The sequence below is a fragment of the Rana temporaria genome, chromosome 6 (assembly GCF_905171775.1).
Source record: "Rana temporaria chromosome 6, aRanTem1.1, whole genome shotgun sequence".
NCBI classification, from domain to species: domain Eukaryota; kingdom Metazoa; phylum Chordata; class Amphibia; order Anura; family Ranidae; genus Rana; species Rana temporaria.
Genome location: NC_053494.1, coordinates 4,044,931 through 4,065,009, shown reverse-complemented (window position 1 = coordinate 4,065,009; position 20,079 = coordinate 4,044,931). Strand labels below are relative to the sequence as shown.

The 20,079-nt window shown below is 45.3% G+C and overlaps 1 protein-coding gene across 1 annotated transcript; it reads left to right on the top strand.

The window, feature by feature from the left end:
• Positions 1 to 3,260: 3,260 nt before the first annotated feature.
• On the top strand, positions 3,261 to 11,644 carry LOC120942561. Its single transcript, XM_040355539.1, has 4 exons — positions 3,261 to 3,676; positions 8,611 to 8,734; positions 9,444 to 9,517; positions 11,097 to 11,644. The coding sequence occupies exons 1-4, from the start codon at positions 3,361 to 3,363 to the stop codon at positions 11,627 to 11,629; spliced, it is 1,047 nt and encodes a 348-aa protein (XP_040211473.1). The 5' UTR covers positions 3,261 to 3,360; the 3' UTR covers positions 11,630 to 11,644.
• The last annotated feature ends 8,435 nt before the right edge of the window (positions 11,645 to 20,079 follow it).

Sequence of the window (20,079 nt, the reverse complement as noted above, 5' to 3'; positions counted from 1 at the left end):
CATAAAAAAAAAAATTGGTAATTGGTATAGGCAAATACTTGAAAAAAAAAAGTATTGGTACTTGTACTCAGTGTTAAAAAAAGTGGTATCGGGACAACCCTAATTAAAACCAACATGTTGGCACCTTGTTGGATAGTCAGACTGCTGCTCTCACATGCATGCTGTTCCAAACAACAGCATTCATATTCCTTGAGCAGCGCTGTTGATTGGAGCAGTGTGCAGGGTGCTCCTTGCATTGCCAGCATCACATGTTGGATTATGTGGGTGCTTCTCATTGATTGGTAAGGGTGTCCATCACAAGGGTCCTCAAAGGTGTCTCACAGGTTCTTCTCCTTAAAGAGGTAGTATCATGACATTGTATGGGGGGGGGGGGGGTTGGGCAGCACCCAGACCAGTTGGCATGCCAGGACCTTAAAGGTAGATTGCCAATCTCCAATGATCATAGAAGGAGCCACAAAGGGTTAAATGATAGTATACTTTCCTTCAAGGGTTATGGTGAGTTTATCTATCAGGAAATCTTTTCAGAACTTTTATAGTCTCCTTTATTTGCATCCTGAAAGTCTGTACTGTACTACAGAGAGAACTTTGCACCTTGTAGGATACATAGTTAGGTTGAAAAAAAGACACAAGTCCATCTAGTTCAACCACACAAATAAATAAAAATATCGTACAATCCCATATACACAGTTCTATACCCACAGTTAATCCAGAGAAAGGCAAAAAAAACAGCAGAACATGAGATCCAATTTCCTCCAGCAGGGGAAAAAATTCCTTCCTGATCCCCCGAGAGGCAATCGGATTTTCCCCGGATCAACTTTACCTATAAATGTCAGTACTCAGTTATATTCTGTACATTTAGGAAAAAATTCAGACCTTTCTTAAAGCAATCTACTGATCTGGTCAGAACCACCTTCGTCGGAATAAACTCTGATGGGTTTTTCAGACTGAATTTTGGCTCAAGCTGTCTTGCATACACACGGACGCACCGAATTTCGATCGTCAAAAACGCAGTGACGTACAACACTACGACAAGCCTAAAAAAAATTAAGTTCAATGCCTCCGAGCATGCGTCAAATTGTTTCCAAGCAAGACGCTTACCCCGACTTGTTCATTCCCCGACTTAGTTGGGGTAGGTGGTACACTTTGGTGGGTGTGGTTCAGCCATGCCCTGTGACCTTTGAACTCTGGGAACCCGCCTTCTGACCTTTGACCTCTGGGGGAGGTCCCTGTTCCAATTCCTGAGTCCTAGCCATATTCTTCAATGGGAAAGCCTAACCCTAACCCCTAACCCTAACCCTAACTGTAACCCCTAACCCTAACACTAAACCCTAACCCTAACCCTAGGCCCTAACCCTAACCCTAAACCCTAACATGCTTACCCGACTTGTTTATTCCCCGACATGTTCATTCCCCGACTTAGTTGGGGTAGGCGGTACACGTTGGTGGGTCAGTCACGCCCTGTGACCTTTGACCTCTGGGAACCCGCCTTCTGCCTTTTGACCTCTGGGGGAGGTCCCTGTTCCAATTCCTGAGTCCTAGCCATATTCTTCAATGGGAAACCCTAACCCTAACACAGACTAATGGAATTTCCAAACATGTTCTCTTTCTAAGTCCATCGGAATATCCGATGAAAAAATTCCGTCTGACTTTTTCCACCAGAAATTCCGACCGTGTGTACGTGGCATAACTGTGAAGAAACCTTTCCGTATTTGGAGATGAAATCTCTTTTTCTCCAGATGTAAAGAGTGCCCCCTTGTCCTCAGTGATGACCGCAAAGTGAATAACTCAACACCAAGCTCACTACAGTATATGGACCCCTTATATATTTGTACATGTTGATCATATCCCTCCTTATTCTCCTCTTCTCAGGAGAGAATACATTCAGTTCCTCTAATCTTTCCTCATAGCTGAGCTCCTCCATGCCTCTTATCAGTTTGGTTGCCCTTCTCTGCACTTTCTCCAGTTCCCCGATATCCTTTTTGAGAACTGGGGCCCAAAACTGAACTGCATATTCCAGATGAGGTCTTACTAATGATTTGTACAGATGATGTCTCTCTCGGATGGGGATGTAACCTGAAAAAACAGATGAGGACCAGACCTGAAACCCCAAAGCCATAAAAGAGGGCCAGCATTACGGGGATTAATGGGGTGTTAGGTACCTGAGGTGAGGGAAGCAGGGGAGTGTAGTGGGTGATTGAGGTGGGCGGAACCCTGGAGGGGGAAGTGACATAGGAGGAGGAAGGGGGGCGGCATCAGTCTGCAGGTGAAGAGAGAGGAACAGCTTCCCACCCTCCCCCCCCTACATATAGTGGTCATTTTCCTGTTGGTTTTGTGGGACTGGTGTGTCCCGGAGAGAAAAGTGATGCACCTGGCGGGGTGCAAGGTCCTTTTAGGTCATATGGGCACTTAAAAGGTATGGTGTAGGGACAGTGGCGGTGCGTCCATAGTGGGCACAGGAGCGCCGCCCCCTCTCTCCTGCATCTGTCACTTAACAATAGATATATACATGTATTGCATGAATATATCTATTGTCGCCACTGCTGCCCACTATTCAGGTGTCCGAGCCCCCTGTTGAGCGCTGGCTATCCTAAGACCTGAGAAAGGTAAGTGCTGGGCTGGGGGGAAGCTGGCTGTATTTAGGGGGAAACTGGCTGCATTTGGGGGCACAAACTGGCTGCATTTAAGGGGGCAAAAAACTGGCTGCATTTGAAGGGGCAAATTGGCTGCATTTGGGGGCAAACTGGCTGCATTTGGGGGGACAAACTGGCTGAATTTGGGGGCACAAAATGGCTGTATTTGGGGGCACAAACTGGCTGCAATTGGGGGGACAAACTGGCTGAATTTCATTGGGCAAACTGGCTGCATTTGGGGGCAAACTGGTTGCATTTGGGGGGAAACTGGTGGCGTTTGATGGGCACAGTGGCTGCATTTAATGGGCACATTGGCTGTGTTTAATGGGCACAGTGGCGGCAAATGACTTTGTTTGTTTTTTCAGTTTGTTTGCGCCCCCCCCAAAAATTTTGAGCACCAGCCGCCACTGTGTAGGGACCCGTTATTAGAGGAAAGGGGGGGGGTTTATTGGCATAGCCGGTAACAAGCCATGGTTAATACCATAGTCATGTCATTATTACTCTGTACCATTCACACTTGTTATTAATTTGCATCACAAGGAAATAGGAATAGAAGAATACGTTGCACTTGAGTTTCACAAAGGTCATAAAGAAAACACACAATTCTAGATAAGACTTAATGATGGTTATAAACAAATCCAACAGTTCAGAAAAACAGAAACAAACAAAGTAAAGAATCTCATAGTGCAGAAGAAGCTTCCTGAGAGTGGAGGCTCCACCATGAGCAGCCATGGATATCCAATCCCTGACAGCGACCGTTAGGAGCTTTAGGTTCACAGACTCAGAGAAAGCCAAGCATGGATATAAAAGAATCCTCATCCAGCTTTTCGGATTTTTGGGCCATGGAAAATCATCCTTCATCAACAGCTGTAGGTACGTCATGGACGGCGGGGACTATGTGAATCTTGCCGGGGCAGACAGTTCTGACGCGGGACGGACCACGGCACGGATATCCTACAAGCTCACCGAGGACATCATTCTAGTGGATAATCGGGGATGTAGCACTATGAACAGCCATGAGACCGGAGAGATCTTCGCTCAGCTCGGTGAGTTAAATAAATCTAACTAATGACCTACTATTAATACTATGAGGGGAGCTTCATGGAATGAAGTCTACAGACCCAACAGATCACTGTAACTTCATGGGGTCCAGAGAATTTCTGTAACTTCATGGGGTCCAGAGAATTTCTGTAACTTCATGGGGTCCAGAGAATTTCTGTAACTTCATGGGGTCCAGAGAATTTCTGTAACTTCATGGGGTCCAGAGAATTTCTGTAACTTCATGGGCTCCAGAGAATTTCTGTAACTTCATGGGGTCCAATGAGTTGAAGGATCAAGTGAAGGAAAAGTGTGCAATGTGTGACTGAAGTTAGAGCTTGTTCTTCCATACACACTAAGGCCCGGATTCACAAAGCACTTACGCCGACGTATAACAAGTTACGCCGATGTAAGTGCAAATGTGCGCCGTCGTATCTGTGCACCAGACCCACGAACAGACATGCGCCTAAAAGCAGGCTACACCCCGCCGACGTATATTGCTCACGCCGGCGTAGGGTGGGCACACATTTAGGCTGGGCGCATGGTGCCGCTCCCATTGATTAGCCATTCAAACATGCAAATGAGGGAAATACGGTGATTCACAAACGTGCGTGTTCCCGGCGCAGGCTACGCAAGATGCGCGTAAGTTGTACGTCCGGTGTAAAGTTATTCCCCATAAAGGAGGTGCAACCCGGCAACAGACATGCACAGGTCTGCACCAGGGAACACAAGCCAGCGTATTGTGCGTTGGACGTGTGTCTGACTGGGCGTACGTTATGTTCACGGCGTACGCAGTGATTTGGCGTAGCTTAGGCAGTTGTGCCAGCGTGATTGTGAGCAGACGCAGGGGGGTGCTGTGCATGCGTCCACGTTACGGCGCATGCGCCGTTCATGATACGTACCTGTCTGGCGATTGGCCCATCATTTGCATGGGGTCACGCTTCATTTGCATGGGTTCACGCCCACTTCCACCTACGCCGGCGTGCGCCTTCGAAACCCATGCCACGCTGGCGCAGCGTTGGGAGCACTGGCTTGTTGAATGCAATGCTTGCTTCTCCGCGCTGAGTTGGCGTAGCGTACAGTGTTTGCTCTACTGCGGCGTAATGTGCGCCTTGCTCTCTGTGAATCTGGGCCTATATTACCAAAAGTATTGGGACACCTGCCTTTACATGAACTGTAATGGCATCCCAGTCTTAGTCCGGAGGGTTCAATATTGAGTTGGCCCCGCCCTTTCCAGTTATAACAGCTTCAACTCTTCTGGGAAGGCCGTCCACAAGGTTTAGGAGGGTGTCTATGGGAATGTTGGACCATTCTTCCATTCCCATAGACACACTCCTAAATCTTGTGGACAGCCTTCCCATAGACACACCCCTAAACCTTGTGGACGGCCTTCCCAGAAGAGTTGAAGCTGTTATAGCTGCAAAGGGCGGGGCCAACTCAATATTGAGCCCTACGGAATAAGGTTGGAATATCATTAAAGTTCATGTGCGTGTAAAGGCAGGTGTCCCAATACTTTTGGTAATATTGTTTAGTTATGTCTGATAGCGGTATTAAAGGGTTTGTAAACCCTTGCAGGTTTTTTGCCTCATTGCATTCTATGCAATGAGGTGAAAAACCTATTGTAGTGCACCAGCCCCCCCACCCCAGAGCCCCCCTTTTACTTACCTGACCCCGATCGTTCCTGTGCTGGTGACAAGCACACCAGCTCCAGCCGGTGTCTCTTGGTCCTGATTGGATAGATTTATAGCAGTGCAGCCATTGGCTCCCGCTGCTGTCATTAAAATCCAATGATGCCAGAGCCGAGTCCCGCTGTCTGTGTCAATAGACGCAGCAGCAGGACACGGGAGAGTGCACACTTGGTTGCCCCCAGGGTGAGAGGCTCTCTGACAGGGGGCACTCGAGAAGAGGGGGAGCGCCACTGGGGGACCCCCGAAGAGGAGGATCTGGGCCACTCTGTGCAAAACCAACTACACAGAGGAGGTAAGTATAACATGTTTGTTTTTGTTTTTTATAAAAAAAACAAGACTTTAAATATCCTTTGAGACAAAAAAAAACCAATATGTTGTATATTGCAGCTTACCAATCCTTAGACGCGGTGATTGCATTGGTTTTCTTTTTTTTTTTAAGTTTCTGTTTCTAATAATCTCACCTGGTAATTCTGCAAGTTAATTAATGTATGTTCAGCTTTAATTTCTTAATCAAGTCCATCTAAAACTGCTCCTGCCCTCCCCACCCCACCCAGGACTGACAATGCTTCTGTCCAAGGGTAGCTCCACTGCTCCTCCACCCAGAATGGAGACATCCTAAGATTGTATGTGTATTACCGGCCAAGTTACCAGGGGAAGGTGTTTGTCTTTGGGTTTGAGGTAGAATACAGGTAGCAGTGGTGGCTGGTGTTTTTTTTTTTTGGGGGGGGGGGGGGGCAGCAAACAACCAACTTCTCCTGCTGGCAGAGGGCAGCCGACTTATATGGGTGGTGGGCAGCAGGCGGGTTGCAGGCTCCTGCGGGCAGAGCGCAGCTCGCTCGTATGGGTGGCGGGCAGAGGGCTGGTTGCAGGCTCCTGCGGGCAGAGGGCAGCGGAATCATATGGGTGGTGGGCAGCAGGCGGGTTGCAGGCTCCTACGGGCAGAGGGCAGCAGAATCATATGGGTGGTGGGCAGCAGGCGGGTTGCAGGCTCCTGCGGGCAGAGGGCAGCGGAATCATATGGGTGGTGGGCAGCAGGCGGGTTGCAGGCTCCTACAGGCAGAGGGCAGCGGAATCATATGGGTGGTGGGCAGCAGGCGGGTTGCACGCTCCTACGGGCAGAGGGCAGCGGAATCATATGGGTGGTGGGCAGCAGGCGGGTTGCAGGCTCCTGCGGGCAGAGGGCAGCGGATTTGTATGGGTGGTGGGCAGCAGACAGGTTGCAGGCTCCTGCGGGCAGAGGGTAGCGGATTTGTATGGGTGGTGGGCAGCAGACAGGTTGCAGGCTCCTGCGGGCAGAGGGCAGCGGACTCGTATAGGTGGCAGGCAGCAGCTTTTGTGTCATGCATGTAGGTTAGGGGACCGGACTCATGGATGGGGGGGCGCCTGTGCGCCCTCTATGGACGGGCCATCGCTGACAGGTATGTTGATTCTCATTGGCTAGTTGTATGTCCAGATGTGGGATGCTCATCTCTTCAGCATAGTCTGCTGTGGTAAGAGCAATATAGTGAGAGCATTTAAAGAGGAGCTCCACCCAAAGGTGTAAGCTTCCATTGTCTGCCCCCCCCCCTCTTATGTCACATTTGGCACTTTTTGGGGGAGCAGGTACCTGGTTTTGACAGGTACCTGTTCCCACTTCCACTTCAGTTCACAAACTACTGCAGGGAATCTCCCCATTGTGGGAGGGGCAGAGACACAAACTACTGCAGGAAATCTCATCATTGTGGGAGGAGCAGAGACACAAACTACTGCAGGAAATCTCCCCATTGTGGGAGGGGCAGAGACACAAACTACTGCAGGAAATCTCATCATTGTGGGAGGAGCAGAGACACAAACTACTGCAGGAAATCTCCCCATTGTGGGAGGGGCAGAGACACAAACTACTGCAGGAAATCTCATCATTGTGGGAGGGGCAGAGACACAAACTACTGCAGGAAATCTCCCCATTGTGGGAGGGGCGGAGACACAAACTACTGGGGGAAATCTCATCATTGTGGGAGGGGCAGAGACACAAACTACTGCAGGAAATCTCATCATTGTGGGAGGGGCAGAGACACAAACTACTGGAGGAAATCTCACCCTTGTGGGAGGGGCAGAGACACAAACTACTGCAGGAAATCTCCCCATTGTGGGAGGGGCAGAGACACAAATTACTGCAGGAAATCTCCTCATTGTGGGAGGGGCAGAGACACAAACTACTGCAGGAAATCTCATCATTGTGGGAGGGGCAGAGACACAAACTACTGCAGGAAATCTCATCATTGTGGGAGGGGCAGAGACACAAACTACTGCAGGGAAATCTCACCCTTGTGGGAGGGGCAGAGACACAAACTACTGCAGGGAAATCTCACCATTGTGGGAGGGGCAGAGACACAAACTACTGGAGGAAATCTCACCCTTGTGGGAGGGGCAGAGACACAAACTACTGCAGGAAATCTCACCATTGTGGGAGGGGCAGAGACACAAACTACTGCAGGGAAATCTCACTGTTGTGGGAGGGGCAGAGACACAAACTACTGGAGGAAATCTCACCCTTGTGGGAGGGGCAGAGACACAAACTACTGCAGGAAATCTCACCATTGTGGGAGGGGCAGAGACACAAACTACTGCAGGGAAATCTCACTGTTGTGGGAGGGGCAGAGACACAAACTACTGTAGGGAAATTTCGTCATTGTGGGAGGGGCAGAGATACAAACTACTGCAGGGAAATCTCACTGTTGTGGGAGGGGCAGAGACACAAACTACTACAGGGACGTCTCATTATTGTGGGAGGGGCAGAGACACAAACTACTGCAGGAAATCTCACTGTTGTGGGAGGGGCAGAGACACAAACTACTGCAGGGAATCTCCTCATTGTGGGAGGGGCAGACACACAAACTACTGCAGGAAATCTCCCCATTGTGGGAGGGGCAGAGACACAAACTACTGCAGGAAATCTCACCATTGTGGGAGGGGCAGAGACACAAACTACTGCAGGGAAATCTCACTGTTGTGGGAGGGGCAGAGACACAAACTACTGTAGGGAAATTTCGTCATTGTGGGAGGGGCAGAGATACAAACTACTGCAGGGAAATCTCACTGTTGTGGGAGGGGCAGAGACACAAACTACTACAGGGACGTCTCATTATTGTGGGAGGGGCAGAGACACAAACTACTGCAGGGAATCTCGCCATTGTGGGAGGGGCTGAGGCTCATATCTTTGCAAGGAAATCTCATTATTATCACTTTCCCTTTTTCAATCTCTCTCTCCTTTACAGCTAACTTGCTCCCCTTGGATCAGGAAGTTGAATGGAGCACGGGCTTCCGGCTTGTAGACAGAATTGTGGATGCTGAAACTGAAATCCAGAAATCAGACTTCATCTTCCCTGTTTTCCTTTACAGGTAAAGACCTCCACACAATCCTTGTGCAATATTTTACTACATTACATTTCTTACATTACCTTACCCAATAGCAATCAGAACCTGCCATTCATATGCATCAGGACTCAGGAGCATACTTACTAACAATTCAGTCTTGGACTCCGGGATACATTTGACTCCACCAACAGTTCACCACTGCCCCCCCATGACAGGGGAGGGACGCAGACAGTAAAAGACGGAGGATCTAACCCTCCCCCACTCTATCCAAAACTAGTGGATAAAAACCTTTTCTCCAGAACTACAGTTTAAAGGGGTCGTAAAGGCTCGTGTTTTTTCACCTTAATGCATTCTATGCATTAAGGTGAAAAAAACATCTGACTATTACCGGCCCCCCCCCGTTTTACTTACCTGAGCCCTGGAAAGTCCCTCATCGAGAAGGCACTGGATCTTTGCCGGGGGTTTTCGGCTCTTCATTGGATAGATTGATAGCAAGCTAACCCCCTTGGAGAGCACTTTCCAGAGGGGATTAGCGGATGAGGGGAGGAGCCGAGAGAGCCGCTGGGAAACCCCAGAAAACGGCATTCAAACTACACAGTGGAGGTAAGTATGACATGTTTGTTATTTATAGTGTCACTATAATGACAGGCAATATAGGTGATAATAATGGACATTGAAGATTGCAGCTTTAATCATTTTTCTTTACTTCTTCTTTATCTTTATTTGTACTCAGCGTAAAGAAGGGGATTTATGAATCAGATATTGAAGATTTAAAGCAATTGCTGGACACAGCCAAGATGCTAACAGGTAATTCCTGACACGTAACAGAATTATCACAGTTGTAGATTATTATCTGATTGGTTAGAACAGGTATCTCCTGACTTTCTAAACAAAGGGCCAATTTATTGTCCTTCGAGCTGTAAGGGGGCCAGACTGTGGCCACTGGGCCTAGACAATCAAAGATCATTGGTTTTAATGGGAGGAACGGTGCCCTGTTGGTATGAATGGGAGGGATAGTGCCCCATCAATGGTGTCAGTGGAAGGAATAATGCCCCACTGTTGGTGTCAGGGGGAGGAATAGTCCTCCATTGATGGTATTAGTGGGAGGAATGGTTTGCCATCATTGGTGTCAGTTGATGGAATAGTATCCCAAGGGCCAGGTAAAGGTAAGCAAAGTGCCACATCCGGCCCCTTGGCCCCAGTTTGGAGACCACTGGGTTAGAGCTTGAGAGGCTTGGGTGCAAATTTTCCGACTAGCCAATTTATATTTTTCTCCGATGAGCATGATTTCCTGACCATATTTCATATACAGTCTGTTGTCGCTTGCAGTACATAATTAGGCTAATTGACATTGGTCAAATATGGTCAATGATGTAACCGCTATCCCTTACCTTATATAGCTGATGACATCTCAGGGAGCTGCCATTTGGCTAATCTTACCGTTGGGATTGGTCGTGATGTAATTGGTCTTTTTTTTCTTTACGAGTCGGCAGGTAGGGGTCACTGCCCTGTGCCTTCGATCATCAAAGGCAGGCGTAACTTACAGGAAACTAGTTTTTCAGTTCTCAATTAGGCTCCACCAACTTCACTACCAAACTCTTTGGCCATGTCTGTGTGATGGGAACAGTGCCCGGGGAAGAAGCATGCTAAGAAAGCAATATCCAGTGCAGTTGAACTTTGGATTACGAGCATAATCCGTTCCAGGAGAATGCTCGTAATCCAAAGTACTCGCATATAGCGAGTTTTCCCATTGAAGTCAATGGAAACGAAAATAATATGTTCCGCATTGACTTCAATGGGATGCAATACCGAATGCGGCCAGAGGTGGGGGGGCGTCAGAGAGCGCCAACAACGGCCAAAAAGGCCAGAGGACACTTTGGCTCTTTTCCTGCGCCCCCGTACCTCAGGCCAAATGAGGTACTGCAGGCCAATGTTTGGCTTTTCTTGGCTCCTGCACCCCCGTACCTCAGGCCAAATGATGTACTGCAGGCCAATGTTTGGCTTTTCTCAGCTCCTGCGCCCCCATACCTCAGGCCAAATGAGGTACTGCAGGCCTATTAAGCTTGAATTCTGCTAGTCTTGTGAGTCAACACTCGCAAACCAAGTCAGAATTAAAAAAAAAAAGTTGCTTGCAAATCAAAACGCTCTCAAACCAAGTTACTCTTAAACCGAGGTATAGACACGTCCGTGTGCCGGGCTATGACAGATTGATGTTTCTGATGGGTACACAAATCTGGCACAAGCAATTTGGGTGTGGAGGCCTGGCGGAATTCTAAAGGATGTCCACAGCACTCTATATGAGAATTGATGTGAGAACAGTGACGTGACAGTGGAATTGTATGTGTGAAGAAATAAGTAATGGGAATTGTTATGCTTTTCTACACAGGAATTTTCCCTTTCATAGTCCTGACACATAAGACACACGGAGGAATGTCGAGAATCGAGAGACAATTTCAGGACATGGGCGCGGAAAGGGTTTTCGCCCTTGAAAACTACACCCCCGAGGATCACTTCAAAACCAGAGGGAGGCACGAGGACGTGCTAAAGTTTTTCCATGAAATCATCAAAGAGGCTCAGTTCAAGGTGGAGCAAGTGTGGGATCCGGCGCAAGGGTTTAAGGAACGCAAGCAGTTTGTTCTAAAGTTTATCTATGAGCGGGAGATGAAGAGCTATCGGGGCCAGCGAGAACAGAAGACACAAGCTGAACAGACCTACCTAGTCAAGCGGTTGGAAAGTCTAAAATTCCGATCAGAAGTTCAAAGACAAGAGGACAAAAGGTACTACGATGCGGAGATGAAGAAGATACAGGAGCAATTTGAAGATCTTAGGAGGAGCGACGCTCTGAGATTTGAGACGGAGATGAAGGAGTATCAGAGGAAACTTGAGAAAGCTAAAAAGAATGATTGTAACTTACAATAAACATTTTCAGGCTGATGACATAGCACACGCAATGAATTACTAGTAAAGTGGAAGTAAAGGTAAAAATAATTAAAAGACTGCTAGAAAGCAGAGTTTTTATGTCAGAAGAGACACACAATTTGGCTTTGCCGAACCAGCTGCTGACCGGACCTGCTGCATCTGATATTAAAATGGTGGAAATACCTTTAATACTCTGAAGCCCCGTACACACGACCGAGTTTCTCGGCAGAATTCAGCCAGAAACTCGGTCGGAGCTGGATTCTGGCGAGAAACTCGGTCGTGTGTACACTTTTCAGCTAGGAAGCTGACGAGGAACTCGTCGGGCCGAATAGAGAACATGTTCTCTATTTTCTCGTTAGTCAATGGGAAAAGTCGGCCCGCCGAGATCCTCGGCGGCTTCAACACTGAACTCGACGAGGAACTCGATGTGTTTGGCACGTCGAGTTCCTTGGTCGTGTGTACGGGGCCTGAAAGTGGCAATTCATCTATACTAATAAAATGGACTTTTGGCGGTACAAGTAATAAATGTAAAAAATCTATAAATATTTATTCATAAAAAGGATATACGAAGAAAATTGTATACATAACTTTGTGAAAAAACAGTTCAATATCAGCATAATATCTCAGTACATGTTATAAAGAATAATACATAAAAGCTTATACTTATGCAAATATACTCATAAACATGAGAACATATAGCACCAGAGGGTATATATAAACTTTTAACCCTTGAGACTGAGTTTGATATGCGGACTGGTAAATCTTGCTTTTACTCTCGACATACAGGACGCTTCATCAGGAGCATAGAGGTAGGTTAAACAGGTCTCCGCAAAAAGTATGTGGATCAGACCGTTAGTAATAAAGTAAGGTATATACAGCGCTGTTACCTAGCCAGCCTTTTGGGCATGTGGTAGGTACTTTAAAACACTGTTGTATATAGAGGTAAAAAGCTTGGGCTAATGCACGGTTTGTTGAAAGACGGTAATGTAGGGTAGGCAACAGGTAACCCCTCTGGTGTCCCTAAACGTGTCCCAGAGTCTAGTGTGACTCCAAATGTTGGATAACTTGTACGCTGGATAGTAGGGGTGCAACTGATCGTCACCGATCCGTGATCCGAACGGGTCACCCCGTTCGGATCGGCACACCACGCGATCCGCGGAGCGCTCCGGGGCCTCGGCCATAGGAAAGTCCCCGGCTTCGGCCTAGCTCTGGAGCGGCGGCCATCTTGCTCCACCCCAACCAATCACAGCTCAAAGCTATTAACTCCCTATAGCTATTCATGTCTGCTTTACCATCTGTCAAAATTCAGCAACTCCCCCTAGTGTCTGAAATATAAACTGCAATTTCTACACACTGGCTACAAAAATGACAAAGAGGGTTTTGCTTTGCAATAGTATGTTGCTTCAAAATGCGTCTACACATGTTCACTCAGGTTTTTGTTCTGGTTTATTGAAAATCTAGATTATATCAATTTAGCGGAATATTATCTTTTACACAAGTGGCCCGCCATTGACCCAGCTAGAGCCCAGACTTGAATCTGACTTTTTTTCATAAATATTTTTTTGCTGATCCGAAAATGATCCGATCCGTGACTCCTGATCCGAGAATCGATCCGATCCGTGAGTTTTTTGATCCGTTGCACCCCTACTGGATAGCAGGGGGGGGGATTATAGAGAGTCACCACCCCAGCACAGAAAAGGGGATAATCCTTTGAAGAGTGCGGTAGTATCTTGGTGTCCAGCGAGTAACGGTAAGGCAGGGACCAGTAGGGAGCATAGAGGGGATGGTACATCCGTGTCACACTTCCACGTGCTGTTACCGCAATTCAGTCCATATATATTGTTTGCAATTTTAGGCCTTTTTTGGACCCTAGAAATTAGTTGGTTTCTTCTATTGATTAACTACTATAAATTACCATTTTCTGACTTAAATTGTATCTGGACCATAGGCGTGCGCACAGGGTGTGCCGGGTGTGCCCAGGCACACCCTAATCACCCTGTGCAGCACAGATTCCCCCTACTGCCCTGGCTCCCCCTTCCTTCCATCTGCAGTACTATCGCCTTGCCTCCTTTCCTCTCCTGCCGCTGTTGCTGCGGGGATGTTTTAGGATGAGTGAGGAAAGGGGCTGGTAAATATGTATTTATCAGCCCCTTCCCTTTCTGAATGAACATGTTGAGTGATCTGTAGTGTGTGAGTTGAGCTTTGGGGTGCACACCCTAATGCAATAGGCTGCGCACACCTATGATCTGGACTATTAGGCCCTTTATGACAGCCTAACCCATATATACGGCATATATACGGCAGCACCACATCCTGCATATCATGTAGGTCTTGCTGTGTTTTGGGGGTGTGCTAAGTCGGTGCCCAAAGGGCAATTACCAACAGCTCACAGCCAACTACCAATGATCAGAAGCTGGTAGGACAGGTTCCCAATGATGTTATCAATGTGCAGCTAATCAGATCGGAAGCCCCTCCTACTGGACTTAATTTCAGTCAAAAAGAGCCTGACAGAGGGTGCAGTACTAGAACAGATGGGAGAAAAAACAAAAGCGCCACCAGAGAGGAAAAATGGCTTTTAGATTTTTTTTTTTGGACCGACAGGGTTACTTTAACCTCTTGCCACCCATGTAACGCATAGATGCGGCGACAAAGAGGGTGGGCTTTAATACCTATATGCTGCACATATGTGTCCATGGAGTAGGAAAGTTTAGAAGACAGTCTCCAGTAATGACCGGGAGCCGGTGGGGCTTTATGTTTTTGAGGTATGAACATGCACTACAGACCAGTGTTCATTTTGACGTCAAATTTCAATTCAGTTTTAGTCGTATGCCGCGTACACACGATCCGGCTTTTGCCCGACCAAAAGCTCATCGGAATTCCATCGGAGTAAAAGAGAACCGGCTAGATTTACGTACGGCGGCGTATCTTTCTGCCGGCGTAGCGCATCCCATTTGCACTACGCCGACGTAAGATAGTGAGGCAAGTACTGTATTCACAAAGCACTTGCCTCCTAAGTTACGTTGGCGTAGCGCAAATTGCCCGGCGTAACCCCGCTTAATTCAAAATAGGCAGGTAGGGGGCGTGTTGTATGGTAATGAATTCACGATTCATTACCATACATGTAAATGAAGCGCCGATCGTACGGCGCATGCGCGCGCATGCGCGCGCATGCTCAGTATCACGTCGCAAATACTCCTTGCTTTCGACGTGAACGTAACCTACGACCAGCCCCATTCTGAATCAGCTTATGCAAACAACGTAAACGACATGAAATTCGACGGCTGTCCGACGTCCATACTTAACATTGGCTGCGCCATCTTTTTGGTGGTTTATCTTTACGCCTGAAAACGCCTTACGTAAACGGCGTATCTTACATGCGACGGGCGAGCGTACGTTTGTGAATAGGCAAATCTACATAATTTACATATTCTCATCGTAAATCAGCGTACACGCCCCTAGCGGCCAGCGTAAATATGCAACTAAGATACGACGGCGTAAAAGAGACTTACGCCGGTCGTATCTTAGCAACATTTAAGCGTATCTCAATTTGAGCATACCGCTTAAAGATACGACCGCGTGGATTCGGACTTACGACGGCGTATCTACTGATACGCCGTCGTAAGTCTTTATGAATCTAGCCCAACATGTTCTATATTTAAACTCTGATGGAATTCATCGGAATTTCCGATGGAATTTCTCTGTCGGGGCATACACACGGTCGGAATTTCCGGACATTTTCCATCGGAAATTCCGATGGTGTGTACACAGCATTAGTCTTTTGACTAAAATGACATTTTAGTTTTAATCGTATTTTAGTCATTGCAATCTTTATAGTTTTAGTCGTTTTTTATTTAGACAAAAATGGTATTAAAGCGGAGCTCCACCAAGAAAAAAAAAAATCTAAAATGCTGCAAAGAAATAAAAAATAAAAATATATTTTTTCAAACATACCTGAAGTGCCTGTTGCTAGGCAGATCGTCCTAATCCTGGGGAATGCGGGAGCGGTGTCTTCTGGGACCTTGTGTGTGTCCCAGGAGGCATCGCCCATTCACCTCATGCCGTGCGGTTCGCGCATGCGCAGTAGGGAATCGGGCGGTGAAGCCGCAAGGCTTCACTTCCTGATTCCCTCACCGAGGATGGCGGCGGGGCAGCAGAGACCCGAGCGATTGCTTGGCTTCGGCTGCCGTCATTGCGGGCGCCCTGGACAGGTAAGTCTCCTTATTAAAAGTCAGCAGCTACAGTGTTAGTAGCTGCTGATTATTATTTTTTTTTAGTCAAGTAAAATGTTTTAGTCAACAAAATTAACGCTGGCTATGAAGATTGCAAGCTCTGTAGTACAATAAACTTTTCCAGGTGTACAAAAACAAAATATTATCTACAGCGTAAGAGTAACCGACAAACCGACCAATAAGATTTCACCCGTCACTGAGCTGGCAGCAGGAAGGAAAAATGCCATTGGTTGGTGTTAAAGTATTGAATATTTCTTTATATGTCTTGCCGTGTTCTTGTTTTATTTACTGTAATGTATTTAATTGCAAAAGTCTTCATTAGGCTGTAAATAGTTGATGTACAAGGTATTTTTTATTTCTATTTCTATGATTTTATGAAAATAAACACAATGTCGGGAATTATTTGTAGAGAAGTTTATTAGGTTGAAAATAGGTGATGTGAAAAGTAATCTTTGCTTTGCTGAGGTTATGGAAATAAACGTTATGGTTCCTCGTCTCTGAATATATCTCTGAATATATCTCTGAAGTATTTCTGAATGTATCTCTGAATATATCTCTGAATGTATCTCTGAATATATCTCTGAATGTATCTCTGAATATATTTCTGAATGTATTTCTGAATGTATCTCTGAATGTATTTCTGAATGTATCTCTGAATGTATCTCTGAATGTATTTCTGAATGTATCTCTGAAAATATCTCTGAATGTATCTCTGAATGTATCTCTAAATGTATCTCTGAATATATTTCTGAATGTATTTCTGAATGTATCTCTGAATGTATCTCTGAATGTATCTCTGAATGTATTTCTGAATGTATCTCTGAAAATATCTCTGAATGTATCTCTGAATGTATCTCTAAATGTATCTCTGAATGTATTTCTGAATGTATCTCTGAATGTATCTCCGAATTTATTTCTGAATGTATCTCTGAATGTATCTCCGAATGTATCTCTGAATGTATCTCCGAATGTATTTCTAAATGTATCTCCAAATGTATCTCTGAATGTATTTCTGAATGCATCTCTGAATGTATCTCCGAATGTATCTCTGAATGTATCTCTAAATGTATTTCTGAATGTATCTCCGAATATATCTCTGAATGTATCTCTGAATGTATTTCTGAATGTATCTCTGAATGTATTTCTGAATGTATTTCTGAATGTATCTCTGAATGTATTTCTCAATGTATCTCCGAACATATCTCCGAATGTATTTTCGAATGTATTTCTTAATGTATCTCCGAATATATCTCCGAATATATCTCAGAATGTATCTCCGAACGTATCTCCGAATGTATCTCTGAATGTATCTCTGAATGTATCTCTGAATGTATCCCAACTCTGCTTCTTCCTGAGCCTTCCATAAAGATGGTTCACCAAAAGCGGACCTGTGTCTCTGATGAGAAGAGTGAAAGGATATCCAAACCCCACAAAAAAGTCATATACAGTGGAACTTTAGATGACAAACATAATCCGTTCCAGGAGAATGCTCATAATCCAAAGCACTCTTATATCAAAGCGAGTTTCCCCATTGAAGTCAATGGAAACAAAAATAATTAGTTCTGCATTGACTTCAATGGCATGCAATACCGTATGCGGCCAGAGGTTGGGGGGGGACGCCGGAGAGCCTTGGAAACAGCCGGAAAGGCCCGAGAACAGTTCAGCTGACCTCAGCAAACCTTGGAAAGACTAAATTCCGGAGCCTTTCCGAGGTTTGCAGAGGTCAGCGGAACTGTCCTCGGGCATTTCCGAACGGCTTCGGTGCCCTCCCCCACCTCAGGCCAAACGCGGTACTGCACACCGATTTTGCCTGAATCCTGCTTGTTTTGCGAGACAACAATAGCAACCGAGTGTGTTGTGTGTTGATGAGGCACTGATAGGCTGCACCAATGAGGAGGCACTAATATGCCGCACTAATAGGCACTGAAAGGTCTCACTGATATGTGGCACTGATGAGCAGTAATAGGCGCATCTGATGGGCACTACCAGGTGGCACTGATAGGTGGCACTGGTTATCACTGATAGGTGGCACTGGTGGGCACTGATAGGTGGCACTGGTGGGCTCTGATAGGCGGCACGGATAGGCGGCTCTGATGGGCAGCATTAATGGGCACTGATGGGTGACACTTATGGGCACTGATGAGCAGGCACTGATGGGCACTTATAGGCAGTCCTGACTAGCATCACGGATGGGCACTGATTGGTGTCACCGATGAGCACTGTTGGGGCTGCACAGATAATTAGGGCACTGATTATCTGTACAGGTCTCCCCTGATTGGCTCTCCTCTCCTCACAATTAGTCAGTCAGTGTGAGTCGAGGAGAGCCAATAAACGGCACTTCCTTGTTTAAATGTGATCTGCTGTGATTGGACACAGCCGATCACATGGTTAAAGAGCTGCATCATCGTCTCTTTACCAAGATCAGGGTTGTGCCGTGAGGGTGCTCTAATAGGCTTTAAAAAAGGGTAGGCTTGGGGCGCAGAGCATCTGCACAGATCCACGTCCTATCAGGTGAGAGGAGACCGATGGTGTGCTCCCAGTATACAGGAACACCGATTGGTCTCCTCCCCTTGTGAGTCCCCTCCCCCTACAGTTAGAATCACTCCCTAGGTAACACAATTAACCCCTTGATCGCCCCCTAGTGTTAACCCCTTCCCTGCCCGTGACATTTACACAGTATTTTATAGCACTGATCGCTGTATAAATGACAATGGTCCCAAAATAGTGTCAAAAGTGTCCGATGTGTCCGCCGTAATGTCGCAGATCGACGCCAAGGAGTGTACAGCTTTTTGTCCCCCTATGTACAGATACTCTAGTCTCTGCTGTGGAACTCTGCAGCTCCTCCAGGGTCACCTTAGGTCTCTGTGCTCCTCTCTGATTAATGCCATCCTTGCCCGGTCCGTGAGTTTCGGTGTGCGACCGTCTCTTGGCAGGTTTGCTGTTGTGCCGTGTTCTTTCCATTTGGTGATGATAGATGTGATGGCGCTCCGAGGGATCCTCAAAGATTTTGATTTTTTTTTTATAACCCGACCCTGACTTGTACTTCTTAACAACATTGTCCCTTCCTTGTGTGGAGAGTTCCTTGGTCTTTATGGCCGTGTTTGGTTAGCGGAGCCTCTTGCTTAGGTGTTGCAGCCTCTGGGGCCTTTCACAAAGGTGTGTCTATGTAATGACAGGTCATGTGACACTTAGATTGCACACAGGTGGACGTCATTTCACTAATTATGTGACTTCTGAAGGGAATTGGTGGCACCAGAGCTTTTTATGGGCTTCATAACAAAGGGGGGTAAATACTTACGCACGTGACAATTATCAGTTTTTATTTCTGAAAAATAGTTTTATGTATTTATTCTTCTAATTTTAATTCACCAACTTAGACTATTGTGTTCTGATCCATCACATAGAATTCAGATTAAAAAAACATTGAACTAAAGGCTGTAATGTAACAAAATAGGTAAAAAGCCAAGGGGGGTGAATACTTTTGCAAGGCACTGTATATAATAATACAATGATATGATATGATAATATAATGATATAATAAGATAATAATACAATGACATAATGATATAATAATACAATGATATAATGATACAACGATATAATGATACAAAGATATAATGATATAAAAATACAATGATATAATGATACAAAGATATGATAATACAATGATATAATAATACAAATATATAATAATACAATAATATAATAATACAATGATATAATTATAAAATAATACAATGATATAATAATACAAAGATATAATGATATAATAATACAAAGATATAATGATATAATAATACAAAGATATAATGATATAATGATACAAAGATATAATGATACAATTATATAATAATACAATGATACAATAATATAATAATATAATAATATTATCATAATCATGATATAATAATATAATAATACAAAGATATATTGATACAAAGATATGATACAAAGATATAATAATACAATGATATAATGATACAAAGATATAATGATACAAAGATATGATAATACAATTATATAATAATACAATGATATCATTATAAAATAATACAATAATATAATAATACAATGATATAATAATACAAAGATATAATAATACAAAGATATCATGATATAATAATACAATAATATAATAATACAATGATATAATGATACAATTATATAATAATACAATGATATAATGATACAATTATATAATAATACAATGATACAATAATA

What these genes read in the sequence shown, in the direction of transcription:
- LOC120942561 (XM_040355539.1), top strand. Translation starts at nt 3,361, where the DNA reads ATGGATATCCAATCCCTGACAGCGACCGTTAGGAGCTTTAGGTTCACA. An exon ending in AGAGATCTTCGCTCAGCTCG is followed by an intron (nt 3,677 to 8,610) that starts GTGAGTTAAATA and finishes TCTCCTTTACAG; the next exon opens with CTAACTTGCTCCCCTTGGAT. An exon ending in TTCCCTGTTTTCCTTTACAG is followed by an intron (nt 8,735 to 9,443) that starts GTAAAGACCTCC and finishes ATTTGTACTCAG; the next exon opens with CGTAAAGAAGGGGATTTATG.